The sequence below is a fragment of the Crocuta crocuta genome, unplaced genomic scaffold (genome assembly GCF_008692635.1).
Source record: "Crocuta crocuta isolate KB4526 unplaced genomic scaffold, BGI_CrCroc_1.0 scaffold408, whole genome shotgun sequence".
In the NCBI taxonomy this organism is placed as follows: domain Eukaryota; kingdom Metazoa; phylum Chordata; class Mammalia; order Carnivora; family Hyaenidae; genus Crocuta; species Crocuta crocuta.
This window is the reverse complement of record NW_027527444.1, coordinates 505398-522279: the sequence shown is the minus strand read 5'-3', so window position 1 is coordinate 522279 and position 16882 is coordinate 505398. Positions and strand designations below refer to the sequence as shown.

The following is a 16882-nucleotide window of genomic DNA, read 5'->3' as shown; positions in this document are numbered from 1 at the left end:
TCAAGATGATCTTGACAAACTGGATACACCGAGGTAGAATGTGACACTCCGTGGCAGGAGAGGAAGTGGCAAAACACTGGGATCTCTGGTCCACTTGCTAGGAGAGAACTCTGTGTGGTAGCGTGCATCTCTGACCAGGGTCGAAAGGCCTTGAGTACATCAGGGGACCGGAACACGTGACCAGGAGACACGGAGTTGGGACCAGAAGATCACTGTGATGTCCACTGGGGGAAAGGACGACCGTAGATGTAAAGTCTTGGATGTGGATTTCAGCAAAGGGTTCAAGTGCATACAGGTTGAGCACCTGGGTTAATTTGCCGGGCAGGGGCGCCCGGGTAGCTCAGTTGGTTAAGCATCCAACTTTGGCTCAGGACATGATCTCAATTTGTGAGTTCGAGCCCCATGTCGGGTTCTGTGCTGGCAGCTCAGAGCCTGGAGCCTGCTTCGGATTCTGTGTCTCCCTCTGTCTCTGCCCCTCCCCCGCTTGTCCTCTCTTTCTCAAAAAAATAAATAAACATTAAAAAAAGTTTTTTTAATTCCCCAGGCATTTGAGCTACCCAGCACTCATTCTGAACCACAGGGAGAGCCATCTCTTCAGGGCTGGGTGGTGCGTGTCGGGGAGCATTGCCAACTTAGACTAGTGGTTCTCAGAGTTCGTGGCATTTCCCTGGGATTGTGGGCATGTTTTCTGGGGAAAGAGGTGGCTTCTGTCCGCTCTCCAAAGGATCTCAGTCCCGTCACACACACCCCATCTCCCGGCAAGATTGAATTACTAAAATGACCGGTTGAAGGAGCGCCTGGGTGGCTTAGTCAGTTAAGCGTCCGACTTTCGCTTGGGTCATGATCTTGCGGTTCGTGGGTTCGAGCCCCGCGTCAGGCTCTGTGCTGACTGCCAGCTCGAGCCTGGAGCCTGTTTCAGTCTGTGACTCCCTCTCTCTCTGACCCTCCCCTGCTCACACTGTCTCTCTCTCTCTCCTAGAAATAAATAAAAATACTAAAGAAAAAAAAAACGACCGGTTGAAGGAGCGACTGGGTAGCTCAGTTGGTTAAGCATCTGACTTGGGCTTGGGTCATGACCCAGGGTTCGTGAGTTCGAGCCCTGCATCAGGCTTGCCGCTGTCAGCGCAGAGCTGGCTTCAGGTCCTGTGTCCCCCGTCTCTCTCTCTCTGCCTCTCCCCTGTACACACGCACACATGCACATGAGCTCGCTCACTCACTCCCAAAAAATAAACATTTTTTTTTAAATGACAGGGTGTGGATTCGGTGTCCTATGTTATTCAGACAGGCATTCGTTAAATGCTGGAGTAAGTGCCTACGACATGCTAGATGCTGTGTACTTAGTCACCGAGGCCGGGGCAGCCCTGATCCCTGCCCTCAGGGAGCTTCATCTAGTGAGGGAGCCACGGGAAGTGCTGCTACTAATAGTAATGGTGGTTTTCAAAGCATTATTTGGGGGTGGGGGGCACGGGCCTAAACTCTGGGAGGTGTAGGTACTGCTTTTATGCTTGTTCTGTAGATGGGGAAACAGCCACCAACAGGTTCACCGAGGTGCCCAAGGTCACACATGTATGAAGTAGCTGAGCCGGGATTTGAATTTATGCAGAGGTTTCCAGAGCCAGCACTCTTTACTTGGGCCCCTACACAGATTCTATTCCAATACAATTGGCGTAAATGTTTTGAGAGAAATAATCCAAGAGATAGCTCGTGTGACCATGGGTGGGGGTAGACCGTTGTCCTTAAGTGTCATTAAAACTGGAGTTAGTGGGGCAGAAGGGTGGGTGGGGCTGAAGGGGGCAGGAGAAAGAAGGGCAGAGCCTTCCCAGCCAAAAGGAACAGCATATGCAGAGCCTCTGAGGGATAAAAGAGCTTGGCCCACTGTGGCTGGACTGTGCATGGCAAATGGATGTGAGTGGACGAGGGGGTCACGCAGGATTTATCTGTGTGCTGATGGTCCATTGGGAACCGGCCTCGTAGGCCTTGGCCATAGTTCTAGACTTTTCCTTGGAAACAGTGAAAAGTCACTGATTTTCAGCAAGAGATAAGCCGATTTTCTACAGTAAGGTTGACAAACGTCTTCTCTAAATATACATATTCTATACTGTACTGTTGCAATAGAGTAAGCGAGAGAAAAGGCAAGGTTCTTAGGAAAATCATAAGGAAGAAAATATATCTTTACGGTACTGAAAATACATTTATTCTGGGGCGCCTGGGTGGCTCAGTCAGTTAAGTGTCCGACTTCGGCTCAGGTCACGATCTCACGGTTCGTGGGTTTGAGCCCCGCATCGGGCTCTGTGCTGACGGCTCAGAGCCTGGAGCCTGCTTCGGATTCTGTGTCTCCCTCTCTCTCTGCCCCTGCCCAACTAGTGCTCTGTCTCTCTCTGTCTCAAAATTAAATAAAACCAAAAAAAAATACATTTTTCAGAAAAAATCTGCAAAGAAGTGGACCTGTACGGTCCAAACCCAGGCTCCCGAGTCACCTGTGTTCCCACCTTCCGTCACCCTCGCAGCTGCAGACAGTGCATAAGAAATGAGCGTAGCTGTGCCAGGAAACCTTCCTTACAGACACGGACACGTAAATTTCATCTAATTTCCACATCGTGAAATAGGACTGATTCCCCCCCCCCCCCCCCCGCCCCAACCAGCTGAAAATGTAAAAACCGTTTATAGTTTGCAGGCTGTACAAAAACACCGTGGGCCACATTGGGCCCGTCCCTGGTCTGTGGTTTGCTGATCCTGGTTTGTTCCCTCGTGGCTTGCTCTGTGAGGTGGACGGGGCAGTCAGGATGGAAGCGCGAAGACCAGGGACATCCAGTTCGCCAGCCACAACGGCAGGGACTGGTGTGGTACAGGCAGGGTGACGGGGGGATCGAGACTGTGGCGTGGGAGACTAAGCATAACCCGCAGGTGGTTCGCACAGGAGCCTCAATGGGTAATGGTGCCCCCGGCGAAAGGGAGAAAAGCCAGGCCGGGATTTGAGGATGGACCGGATGCATTCACGTACCTGCCAGGTCCACACACTCGCACCGCTTCCGGCTGCAGAGGCCCCAGCAGGGACACACACAGTCCCCATGGTCCTGGAGACAGGCGGCCGTGCCTGTATTTGGGGTTCAAGGGGATGCTGCTCCCAGATCCTCGGGTCACCCGAGGGAGTGCCCCAGGTTGCAAGACCCACTGGCCCCCCACACTGACACTGCTCCTCGAGGCGGGGATGCTGAGGATTCGTGTCCACTTCCTAGGACATTCCTTGCTTTCGGGGGGAGGGGAGTTGGGCTCCATCTCTAGACTTCTTCATCTTCCATAACTGCTCCGCAAATGTGTGAATGTGTTTTATCAAATAAATTGGTTTCTTATTCTGGCCACATTTCTGGATGACCGTTATCCTAAAAATTGGGCTGTACACAAAACAGACATACCTTCCATTTCTTAAACCTTTGCAGAAGTCTTTCTGGTAGGCACCTACGCTTATACAAGTAGGGTGTTCCTGTATCCTTTTTGTTGGGTGCGGGGAGCTCAAGACGGGGACAGAGGGTCCAAAGCGGGCTCTGTGTTCACAGGCTCACAGCAGCGAGCCCGATGAGGGGCTCGAACTCCCAAACCACGAGATCATGACCTGAGCCGAAGTCGGATGCTCAACTGACCGAGCCTCCTGGGGCCCCGGATGTTCCTCTATCCTTAAACCGTCGTGGAGAGCAGCGTTGCCCGAGAGAAATATAATGCAAGCCACAGAGGGAATTTTAAATTATCCAGCAACCACGTTAAACAAAAAAACAGGGGAAATAATTTAAGTATATGTTTAATTTGTTAGCCCACTCTGTTCAAAGTATTATTTCCATATATACTGGATATTTTTGGTACTGTTACCTTTTATCCCAGGCTTTCGAAATTTTGCATGTTTGACACTGCGTGTGACACGTTTCAGGACTAACCACATTTCAGGTGTTTGTCAGCCACGTAGGCTGCTGACGCCCCACAGTGGACGGCCCCGTGTAGCAAGGAATGTATTGGTGGTCATAAGTGGGTCATTGTAGATTCTTAAAGAACTTTTGAAGAAATAATTTTTTTAATTTTTTAAAGTTTATTTTCTGTACTTATTTTGAGAGGCAGAGAGAGCTTGAGCAGGGAGAAGCAGAGAGAGAATCCCATGGAGGCTCAAACTTACAAACCAGGAGATCATGACCTAAGCCAAAATCAAGAGTCAGGCGCTTTAACCAACTGAGCCACCCAGGCACCCCAAAGAAATAACTTTTACAAATAACCATTTGCACTAACCAATGAATGTCTCATTTCATTTTCCTAATTTCTTGTTACTGCTAGCTTTGATGAATATTTTTTTAATTTTTTTAATGTTTATTTTTGAGAGACACCATGAGCAGGGGAAGGTCAGAGAGAGAGAGGGAGACAGAATCCGAAGCAGGCTCCAGGCTCTGAGCTGTCAGCACAGCGCCCGACGTGGGCTTCAACCCATGAACCAGGAGATTATGACCTGAGCCGAAGTCAGAGGGACGCTCAACCGACTAAGCCACTCAGGTGCCCCTGGTTTCGATGAATCTTAAACCACACGCCCTTCAGTATGTTAAAAATTGTGTTATAATTTGGGAAGCTGTCTCCTGTTTGTTTTTCTCTAGCTCTTTTCCACCCTGAACCCCAGCCTTCTCCCCAGGTTTGGCTATAGATGTAGCCAAATTCATTCTTCATTGTTGCCAGACACGATCAGGTCTGCTCCCTTGCCTTCCTGCTCGGCTGTATCTCCTCCAGACCAGTCCTGGAGATGGATCTCCTGTTTTAGACTCTTCAGGGAGACCTTTCCATGGCCTTTCTTGGCAGAATTTTGTTTTTCTTTTAGTTTAATAACTCTGACAGTTATTAAATTCTTCATTTACGTAGCTCCGGTCTTTACGTTTCCGTATAAACTTGTGTTGTCCGCAGTGGCGTACTTCGGGACGCATCAGGCGTGGCAGGCGTGAGCACTTGAATGAGTAATAATTTTATGAACCAGTTTTGCTTGGTTTTTCTGTCTTTGTCGTAATAAGAACTGCGCCTGCATTTTTTTCTCACCTAGCAGCTATTTTTAAAAATTGGGAAGGGGGTGTGAAAGAATGAGATTCTCGTGTCAGCCCCGGTTAACTCACAGGGACAGATGAGGTAATTCCTAAGACAGCGTTTCACAAATTCTTAAAACAGCGTCTGGCTTGTAGGTTCTAGTGAACAGTTACATTTGGGATGATTTGCATCCCGTGCCTTCGTGGGACTCTGTGACAGAGGTGTGGGCATGGGTATGCCTGTAGAATCACAGCAAACACGGAAGAACTCTACGCAGCCCCTTCTAAACTTAGAAGGTGTGCATAGTTTTTCAAAAGGCTTCGTGGGTGACCCTGACGTTTATGCATATCGCCCCACCCCCGCAAAAAAGCAACAACAACCAGTTGACAGAACCACACTCTTTTTTCCCCCCAGAGTGGGCGGGTACTTCAGTAAGCATGTAAATGGCATTGTGTACCATGTCAGGAACGCGTTGTTGAACTTCCTACAGTTCATTGGTATTCTAGCCCTTTTGATGATGACATGTTTATAACCCCAGGTGATTCTGCGGGTCGTTCTGCTGTTTGCACACCTGGTCGTCTTACTGATGTCCCTTCTGTCGGTGGTTCCCAGAGAAACACCTTCCTGGAACTCCTGCCCGGCCCTCTCTTGAATCCGCCAGATGCTACAGAGATGGTGATGTGCGGTGCCAGACTTTACCCTTAAGTCAGGACCTTCTGCTTCTGCGTTCTCTGTAGCTGTTACATGTGGACGTGTTAGGCGAGGAAAGGCGGAAGAGGGAGGGCCCAGCTACCCCAGCAGAGGGCCCAGCTGAGCTGGACCTTGACTGTAGAATTGGAGAATGGATGACCTGGTCGTTGGCACTGGCCACGTCTCGGGGTGCTTTGTTAACACAGCAACCGGTGACCGAATAGTTGGTCATTTCCTGCTGTAGGGGTGTGTGTGCACGTGTATTTTTATACTTAGTGATTTCTTTATCATGCTACTTTTTTAAGATTGTAATTTTTCTAGGTTTTTTTATGTTTGTTTATTTTGAGAGACAGAGAGTGAGCATGCAAGCAAGCAGGACAGGATCAGAGAGAGAGAGAGAGAGAGGACCCAAGCAGGTCCAAACCGTCAGCGCAGAGCCCCATGCAGGGTTCAAACCCATGCACTGTGAGATCATGACCTGAGCCGACATTGGGTGCTTAACCCACAGAGCCACCTAGGCGTCCCGTGCCTTCCCCTTTTTCATACTTGGTTAAAAATCAAGTTTTATTGATGCATAATTTGTATATAATAAAGTATGCATTTGAAGTGTAAAGTTAGATGAGTTTTAATAGATTTATTCACCTGTGCAACGATTCCTCCAAAATACAGAACGTTTCTGTCCTCCCCAAACCTTCCTTCCGGCCCCGCCCCCACTCCCAGGCAAGCACTGATCTGCTTCCCATCACCTCGGATTTGTTTTTCTTTGTTCTCAAATTTCGTATAAATAGAATCCTACCACACATACTCTTTTTGTCTGGCTTCTTTCAGAAATCGTGATGTTTTTGAGAGTCATCCGCTTGTCACGCGTATGAGTAGTTCTGTTTCGTTGCTGAGTAGTAGTCCGTTGTGTGGCAGCGCCCTCGTCCGTTGTCGCCTGCTGGTCCTTTCCGGCGGTGAAGCGTTTGCTACCTCTTTGTGCACGTGCGGTCATTCTTCTTCGGTGAATTCCTAGGGAAGGTGTTGCCTGCGCCACGTATTTCTTACGTGTGACACTTCGTGGGAAACTCCCACACTGTCCCCCGGCGTCGTTTGTACCAGGCGACACATTAGAGTTCCGTCCTCACCGATGCTTGATGTCGTGGGTCTGTTTAACTTCCACCATGCTCAGGTGGCAGTTTTGTGTGATTTTCCCCGTGGCCAGTGATGTTGAGCATCTTTTCATTTACCTGTTGGTGATTCACGTATCTTTTGCGACGTGTCTCTTCAGGTCCTTTGCCTGTACTGTTGGGTTCCTTTTGAGTTATTTTGAATAACACAGAAAGTAGTAGCTCAGTGGGTGGCAGGGAGTGGAGGTGACGGCTCACAGGCAAGCGGGGGGTCTTTCTGGGGGGTGAAAATGTCCCGAAATCCATTGTGGTGACGCTGGCCCATCCTGTCAGTGTACTCAGAGTGTCATCGTGCTCTTTAAAGGGATAAATTCTATAGTACATGAGTTCCAGCTTAATACCGTTCTTAAAAAAACGAAAGGAAAAACCGGGTGTCTTCATGTCCTGTAAGGAAGCAGCGCAAACGGTGGGCTAGTGGTGAATAACAGACCTGTATCCTGCCACGGCTCCGGGGTCAGAAGTCTGAAAAGAAGGTGCTCGCAGGGGTCTGTTCCAGGCCCGTCTCCCTGGCTTGTACGTGTTGAAACGTTCCAGAGGCACCGTGAACAGACCTCATGGACAGAGAGTGTGTGAGCAGCTGCTTCGGGAGGAGGAGGATTTAGCCGAGGCTAGGAGGGAATGGGATCCANCCAGGAGAGCATTTGTGGGGAGAAGAGGTGGTCACAGCAGGTGACCACTGAGGCTAGACACCACGTCGTACACATAGCTGTGTCCCCATGCCTGCCTCGTGTTAGATGTTCCTTAAACGCTTATGATCAGAGCTGCTGGAAGGAACTAGGGGATTTGGGCACATCCAAGAGGCTGGAAGAGAAAGTGGCTCAGGGTGATCCGTTAAATTTGAATTTGTTCCCTGAGGACAGCGCTTCTCGAACTTTGGCGCCCACCGGAATGGGGGCAGGGCTTGTTGACACCCCCAGTAGGTTGGGTTGGGACTCAAGAATCTGCAGTTGTCATAGGTGACCCTGGGATGCAGCTGGGACCACATTTTCACTACCTCGCCAGGAGGAAAGGGGGCTCCAGAGGGGATTCCTAAGGCCCTGGGACAGCACAGGGGAAAGGCACAAAGACCGGGCTTGGGAACAGTCGGTACCCCCACGTGGTGGCGGAATTTTTCTGCAGCTGAACTCAACAGGCTCCTCCAAAGGCAAGTGATGAGATTAAGATCAGAGAGTGTTTCAGGGGCCCGGAGAAAGGAAATTGGAGGGTTCTGACAAGAGAGTAGCGGACAGTGATTTATCTCGGGGCTTAAAGTGTTAGGCAAGGGAATGAAACATGGTGGAGATTGGAGATTCAAGATATGATGGTGCAGAGGAAGTAGATTTCTGGCCTTTCTAAACCCCGGTAAGAAACCCCGTTACATTGTGAGCCAGTCATGAACATGTGTATAACTGAAAGAAAAGTGGCATAACTTTATTATTAGCGATCCACTCTGGTGTGCTCTCTCTTTGAAAACAGTCTGGGGATGCCTGGGTGGCTCATTCGCTTAAGCGTCCAACTTTGGCTCAGGTCATGATCTCACGGTTCAGGAGTTCGTTGTTTTTGGAGGGTTTTAGGTTTTTTTTTTAATTTGTTATGTTTATGATTTTCGAGAGAGAGACAGAGTACGAGAAGGGGAGGCGCAGAGAGAGAGGGAGACACAGAATTCGAAGCAGGATCCAGGGTCTGAGCTGTCAGCACAGAGCCCAACGTGGGGCTCAAACCCACGAACCATGAGATCATGACCTGAGCCGAAGTCGGACGAGTAACCGATTGAGCCAGCCAGGCGTCCCCGGGAGTTCTAGCCCTGTGTCGGGCTCTGTGCTGACAGCTGAGCCTGGAGCCTGCTTCGGATTCTGTGTCTCCTTCTCTCTTTGCCCCTCCCCTACTCGCTGACGGTCTCTCTCTCTCTTACTCTCAAAAATAAACATTTAAAAAATTTTTTTCTGGAAAAAATGTCTGGTCATAGCTCAGTCTATTGATTTCATGACCTGGTGGGTTTCAGCTGCCTGGTTTGAAAACTACTTCGATAGAAGTCAGAAAGGAAGGGCTGGGAGAATGTCCTGCTTGTGATTGGTGTGTGGGAGGCGCAGATGTTAGAGGTGGCGTTGTCTAGGAGGGGTGACCAGCCATTGTGCCGTGCTGCACTCACAAGGTGGCTCTCTGGAGTGGCACGGAGATGATTATTGGTAGCAATACAGCAATGCTTTGAAGCTAAAGGGTTAGCTTATCTACACGGACGTCAGGCCACGGAAGGTGAGGTTAAGACTTAAAGGTGGTAAAAATGAAAAGAGCCCTCGGGATCTGCGTCCCAGACAAACTACACTGCTTCCCGGGGCCCCTGTGCCAAATGACTTGACGGACTGGTTGCTAGATTGAAACCTCCTCCTCCCTATTATGTCCGGATGAACAAGGAATGTGCCTGCTGTTCTGGATAATGCGGGGGGCGGCGGGGGGGGGGATGTAATCTAAAAGTAGAGGGGTTTTTTTTCGGAAGTAATTGTGAAAACTAGTTCAGAATTGACCTGAAAGCTCTTCTTTTTTTTCTTTTTTAATTTTTTTTTTATTTCTGAAAGAGAGAGAGACAGCGTGAGCAAGGGAGAGTCAGAGAGAGAGGGAGATACAGAATCTGAAACAAGCTCCAGGCTCTGAGCCAGCTGTCAGCACAGAGCCTGACGTGGGAAGTCATCAGATGCTTAACCAACTGAGCCCCCAGGGCACCCCAAGGAGAAACTTTTTAAAAATGATTTGTAGGATTTTGGGGTACCTGGCGGCTCAGTCGGTTGAGTGTCCAGTTCTTGATTTCAGTTAAGGTCATGATCTCACAGTTCGTGGGATCGCGCCCTGTGCAGGGCTCTGTGCTAGACAGCAGGGTGCCTGCTTGGGTTCTCTCTCTCTCTCTCTCTTTCTCTCTCTCTCTGCCCTTCCCCCTCCCCCATGCGCTCTCTATAAATTAATAAACTTTAAAAAAATTAAAAATCTTTGGATTTTTAAAGTTGTGGTGGGTTTCAGTCTGACAGGAGAGTATTTGGAAGTTAACTGTGGGAGATTGGGATGTATCATTTTCAAACCTTTTTAGTACGGCCTGATGTCATGAAATGAGGGATCTGTGCCCCTCTGTGCGTTAATAGCACACATCTGAGTATGTGCTGCCTTTTATTTTATTTCAGATCATGCCTGTATTTTCATACAACATTTCTCCAGAGAGTTGATCTGGAATTTGAGGCTCTCCTTAGATCATACAAATTTATGAGCCTACTGTCAGCACGATTGTTGCTGAAACATTTCCAGGATCTCACAAGTGTTTCAGAATCCGAATTTGATAAAGGCAAAGGCCAAAGTGAATTTATGACGTTATAATGAGGGGAAAATGTTGAAGGTGATCAAGAATATCATTTGTGGGGGCGCCTGGGGGGCTCAGTCGATTATGCGTCCGACTTCGGCTCAGGTCATGATCTCTCGGTTCGTGGGTTCGAGCCCCACGTTGGGCTCTGTGCTGACAGCTCAGAGCCTGGAGCCTGCTTCCGATTCTGTGTCTCCCTGTCTCTGCCCCTCCCCTACTCGTGCTCTGTCTCTCAAAAATAAACATTAAAAAATTAAAAATACATTTTTTTGAAAGCATATCATTTGTGGATCACCAGTGCCTTTTGTAGCCGCAAGCACACTGCAGGGAAAGCTTGGCGGGAGAGCCGAATTCCTGCTCTCGAGGACGAGGAGGTCCCTTGAAAGCCAGAAAATGCTGGAAGCAAGACTGAGAACATGATGAACAGTGGGATTTGTGTACTAAGATTAATACAAAGATTTCAGCACTGGCTGCCTAATAATGCTACTTTTTAGTGGAACCGGCAGAAAACCCTGCTGTGTCCTGTCAGCACGTGCGGTCTTCCTATCCCTTCTTATTTTAAATAATTAAGGACCTCCCGAGAGGGGCAAGTTCAGAGGAGGGGAGACGCCAGGGGAGGCCAGAGCTTTCCCGCCGTCCTGCCTCTGCCTTCTCCCAGCACCGAGCCAACAGAGAAAGCCAGTTTGCTCCCTAAACACCGGGGATATAATTCGGGTGTCCCAGTGACTCGTAAGGACCGACAGTTCACTGACAACCGCACTGTGATTTGGGTTGGACCATGCTGTCTGCTTTTGCCGAATGGTTATTTGTGTTTTCAAGTTCAATGTTAATTGAGCCTATCACATCATTCATGGCCTTTCGTGATCCACATGAGGAATTCCTCTCTGGATGCGTGCCAGTAGTTGTATTTTGAAAACGTAGTCCACTCGTTGATCTAAGACTCCGTCGTTGCACTTAATCTCATGCTCTCTTGTTTAATGTGTGTCCTCTGAAATTTCTGTAAATTTCCCGGGATCACTCCTGAGGCTCTGCTCTCTGCCCCTTCACCGCTGCAAGTGAGACCCTTGAGACTCACCTGGCACCGCGGCCAGGCTGAGCTGTTTCCGGCGTTTCCTGCCTCCTTTCGGAGGGGCTTACCATGTATACATAGTTCACCCCTTTCTTTCACTGTTGTTGTTTTCTTTTTTTATGTTTTTTATTTATTTTTGAGAGAGACAGCGTGAGCAGGGGAGGGTCAGAGAGAGAGGGAGTCCCAGAATCCAATCCCAGGCTCCAGGCTCTGAGCTAGCTGTCAGCACAGAGCCCGACACAGGGCTCGAACCCATGAACCGTGAGATCATGACCTGAGCCCAAGTCGGATGCTTAACCGACTGAGCCCCCCAGGCGCCCCACCACAGACCCTTTTTGAGTGTAAGTGAGCATGTTGAAAGAGGTGCCTACCAAGGAATGGTGAATGGTCCACAGAAGCCTGAATGTAGAAATTTCCCCTGATGGGGGATTTAGAGTTTTAAAGCAACTCACTGTTCCCCTAGGTGATTTTTTTCTTTCTTTCCTTTCTTTCTTTCTTTTTTTTTTTTAATTTATTTCTGAGAGAGAGACAAGAGCGTGAGTAGGGGAGGGTCAGAGAGAGAGGGAGACGCAGAATCTGAAACAGGCTCCAGGCTTTGAGCTGTCAGCACAGAGCCCGACGCGGAGCTCAAACCCACGAACCATGAGATCATGCCCTGAGCCGAAGTCAGACGCTTAACCCACTGAGCCACCCAGGCGCCCCAGGAAGTAACTTAATTGTCAAAAGCTCTTGTAGGCTGCTTTGTAGAGAATGATTTCAGGTTTTCACAATTCTACAAACACTTGGAACTGTGTGTTTAACTGCTTATGAGAAGTAAAATAGTCCTGCCAACCTGGGGATTTTCTAGTTGTCTCCCGCAGCTCCCACGCATAAACCGGTTTATTAATTCACTAATTTCTAAGTATGGGGGGGGTTTGCTGCCCTTCCTATGAAAATGTGCCAGCCTAAATCCTAGGAGCAGAAGGCTCCTGGTACAGACCTCTCCCCCTGAAGATCTTTTGAGATAGACAGCCAGGGAGATGCAACGAACGTGTAGAGCATCTGTTTAAAATTAATAGGGGGCACCTGGCCGGCTCAGTCGGAAGAGCATGCTAGTCTTGATCTTGGGGTTCAGGCCTCACATTGGGTGTAGAGATTAGTTTAAAAAATGAAATCTTAACACCCCCCCCCAAAAAAAAACCTAACGCTACCGCTCTGGGAAATGGATGAGAGAAGAAAGTGTCTGGGGTGTAATTTCTGAGGGAGCACTGCTGTCCTTTCCTGGACTGTTCCAGCACTGTGGTTACAGAGTGCGTTCTGCAGTCGAGCAGGTGGAATGTTAGGCATCAAAGAGGTGAGAACTTAAGCCTCGGGCTCTTGATTGGTTAGCACACAGCCTCAGTGGTTAGAAGTGGTTTTGCAAAGTCCAGAACGTTTCCTAATTATTTTCTGTGTGCCAGACGCCACTGGGCTTTTGATACTGAACGGTTCAGGCAGGATTCCTACGTTCAAGGAGTTTTTTAAATAAAGACTTCTTTTACACCTTCTCAGATGAGCGTCTTTAAAAGCTGTACCCGGTAACATTTCTAACGGCCACATAGGATAGAGCTCAAAGAAACAAATCCTGTCTTATTAATTTCTGTATTAAAATTAATACCCACATTTCAGGGACACCAGAGGAGGTTTGCTCAGTTCAGACCTGATCGTAGAGTTTTACCTTTAACAGGATGATGTGAAATGTGGGCTGGTTGGTAATATTGGTTAATGTCACAAAAGTGTTTAATTTGTAATCGCTTAATTGGTTACATTCCTCCCCTAGAAAGCAGATTCTTGAAATTTTATTTCCTTTCTGAAACTGCCCAAAGGCTAATTAGAGGAAGGTGTTCTGATCCCAGCACTTTCTGTTTCTTCATCTTGTTAGAGTGGGGGTTTTTGCAAAACAGTAGAACTAATTTTTTCTTTACCTTAATATGCCAGTACATACTGAGCTTTTTGCTCTCTTTTTTAGGGAAATCCTCATTGACGATTCAGTTTGTGGAAGGCCAATTTGTTGATTCCTACGACCCAACCATAGAAAACAGTAAGTATTGTTCTCAAGGGTTTATAAACTGAGAAGCCTGCGTTCTGCGTACAAACAGCCATTGTCTACTCCTGGGGACTCTGATTGTCGGGGTTATGGGGGTAAACCATAGATTTCCAGCTGGGGTCCAGAAAAACTCCCAAAAGTTAGACACGTTTCACACGCATGGATATTCCCTCAGTATCCAGGTCTCTCCGTCTAGAAATCGTTACTCAGTTCCATAGGAATCCAGTCCTATAGTGAACCTCCTGTCCCAGACTCCGCTTCAGGAAAACACGAATCGAGAGCACACAGTCTCTCCCCCACCTTCTTCACAACAGTAGCCCTTTTTAAGGATTCCGACCTTGAAGACGAAGGATGAAAACACTCCAGTTCCTTTGTACCTTACTCTTCCGGAATCACTACCTCCTCCACGACCCCCCCCAACCCCTTCTAGTCCTGAAGACATGAAAGAAGGCTGTGGAGAAGTGAGCCCTTCTGGGACCAAGAGAGCAGCTGAAACTTGGAAACAGAGTTGGTTCTAGAGCCCGGTGGCATCTCCGGCCATGCGCGGAGCAAAGCACCGAAGCCCAGGACCCACCACAGCCTCCATTTACCTTGTCCAGTTTCCGTCCGTGGTCTCAGAATCTTCCCGAAGGCGTCTAGGACCGTGAGATAAGTCTTGATTCTAGAGCCAGGAGGAAAACCTGAAGGACTTCATCCAGAGAAGCTGAAGTATGGGAAGCTGGTCTTGTTCCGGGCCATCTTCAAGCCCTAAGTAGGCCCTAGAACCCGTCTTCTGAGATTCTTGACCCCGGGGCTTACTGGGATTTGTCACCAGGAACACATTTAAGCATGGGATTCCTTGAACCCTGATGGGCATATGAGACATGAAGCCGACTTAACAGGTTCCTGAACTCCCAATAACTAGGTTCATAGGTCTCACCTGCCCAGAGCTTGTGAGAGACATTTCAAAAGAGACACTTTTAATGAGGGGGTCAACAGACCATGGCTCGTAGGCCACAAAGATCCATGCCTTTTTGTACAGCCCATGAGCAAAGAATGGTGTTTACGTTTCTTAATCGTTAAAAAAGGTTAAAAGAAGAAGAATATTTGGGGCATGTGAAAGTTCCGTGAAATTCCGACGTTAGCATCCATAAATAAAGTTTTATTGGAACACAGCCACGCTCGTCCATTTGCTTCGTGTCTGTGGCTGCTTCTGTTGTCTGGCCGCAGAGTTGTTGAATACTTGCAACAGAGACTGTCTGGCCCTTTACCGGCAAAATCTGCCCACCTCTGACTTAAAACACGCAGCTGGCCCTCACCTCCCAGGACGTTGGTGGCGGCACGGAAGCCTGGTGGTAGACCGACCTCGGGGAGACCCAGGTTTGAAAGCAACCAACGCCTGCTGGCATCCAGGAAGGGGGGATCCAGGCCACAGACAACTCCCCGTGCTGATCTGACCTGTTGAGCTGTGACTTACAGAACCGGACGCCTATGTGAGGAGCAGATTCATTTGAATGCTAGGTGGACGGGTTTGGTTATCTTCCCACTGGAATGAGAACACAAGAAAATGGTGGTCTTGGCCTTAAGGTTTGCTATATATAACAACGCAGAGAGTTGTGTGTCCCAAACAAGATAAGGCTCCTTTGGGCATTTTATCCGTAGGATAATAGAATATGCTTTTCTTGGTGAGCCCCGCTTATAACGGTGGTTCTTAATATTTGCGTGTACGTCTTCAGGCAGGCGCGAAAATGAATATCAGTATATGAATCACTTAAAAATTCATGAGCTGTATGTACACATCAGCTTCTGTTTACCCTGCTTCTGACCACGTAACCCAGGAAGAAACTCTTTCTCCGCCATTTCCTTTGATGTTTGGTCAAAAACACTGTTCAGCAGGGATGCCTGGGTGGCTCAGTTGGTTGAGCGTCCAACTTCGGCTCAGGTCATGATCTAATGGTGAGTTCAGGCCCTGCATTGGGCTCTGTGCTGACAGCTTAGAGCCTGGAGCCTGCTTTGGATTCTGTGCCTCCCTCTGTCTCTCTGCCCCTCCCCTGCTCCCATGCTCCCCTTCTGTCTGTCTCTCTCTCTAAAATAAACATTTTTTAAAAATTTAAAAAAATTGGGGCATCTGGGTGGCTCAGTCAGTTGGGCATCCAACTTCAGCTCAGGTCATGATCTCACCGTTTGTGGGTTTGAGCCCCGCGTCGGGCTGTATGCTGACAGCTTGGAACCTGGAGCCTGCTTCAGATTCTGTGTCTCCCTCTCTTTCTCTGCCCCTTCCTGTTCATGTGCACGCACTCTTCTGTCTCTCAAAGATAAAAGAAACATTTTTTTTTAATTAAAAAGAAAACACAGTTCAGTGATGACCAGGAATTAGAAATGGAACAGGTTATCATAAACCCATTGCTAACAAATGAATGGCTGGTTTTCAAGTTCTAAAAAATACAGTACTTTGTACACTTGGAAATAATCCGGTAATTATTTTACACTTAACTTTAGAACCGAGAACAGGTGACTCACAGCAGACACTCGGCGGTGACGCATCTCTGTGAGACATCACCACAGAAGCAGAAATTCTGAGACTGTGTCATCGTCTTTTAAAATGGAATACAGGAGAATAACATCAACAAAACCATGGATTTTCCAGCTTGGGGAAACTTTCATGCCAGAGCTACTGTGTATCTTGTCTACCAGGCTGTTAATCTAACAACTCCATACAAACTAAATTGCTCTGGTGAAATTTAACCAGTAGGGGTGGCTTATCAATCAGAGGAAGAGCAGCAGTTTACAACTTCCGCAATCTCCAGGTGGTGCTCTCGGTGCGTTAATAAAGCCCAGGGAACTGGGCCGCTTAATTAGGGGTTTTGCAGCAGCACTGTCTAGCATCCCACGGTGGGTAGGCTTCTCGGCAGGACATAAATTAGGAGACTGCGATACACTTCAGTAACACAAATCTTACATTGTGAATTCCAAATTTTAGAAACCTGTCCCCTTTGCTCATTAGGAGGCTGTCCGAGTAAGTAACTCTTGGCCTGCTTAGGGGAATTTCAGGATTTGCGTTTGGAAAGTGGGTTCATTTCTCTAGTGATTGAAAAGGGGCGGGGGGAGAGGGTTCGAGAAAAGTGACACCACAGGGAAGCCAGCTTTCCGCTGATACACAGGGTTGGACAGAGTGCATAGAAGAATTGGTTCCTAGTTTGTGGAACCGACAGATCTCTTATTACACTTCCTTTTTTTCTATAGTAATAAGAAGAGGCTGTTTTCCTTGACAGATGGAAAGGCCTCGATTTCATTTTACTGCTGCGTGTGGGAGGATTTACATCCTTTTTGTGTGCAAGAATATACCAAAACATTAATCATTTTATTTCTTTTATCTTCTGTACAATTACCTGACCTCCCTTTTGACTCTTAACCTCATGGCCAATATCTCTCCCGTCTCCTTGGCGGAGTCTTCATCTTCCTGACCTGGCGGTAGAGGAGGCCTCTGGGCTCCGAAGTCAAGCACTGGCTTTCTCTATACTTGACAGCCAGTGATCTTCCCTTCTCCCCAGGAA

General features: G+C 48.1%; 1 protein-coding gene across 1 annotated transcript in view; it reads left to right on the top strand.

Moving 5' to 3' along the window:
* RHEB (Ras homolog, mTORC1 binding) overlaps nt 1–16882 on the top strand; it is a 42071-nt gene that overhangs the window by 8144 nt on the left and 17045 nt on the right. The window contains exon 3 of the mRNA XM_077761589.1: nt 13272–13343. Coding sequence (XP_077617715.1) covers nt 13272–13343 — 72 coding nt within the window. The remainder of the gene's footprint in view (nt 1–13271; nt 13344–16882) is intronic.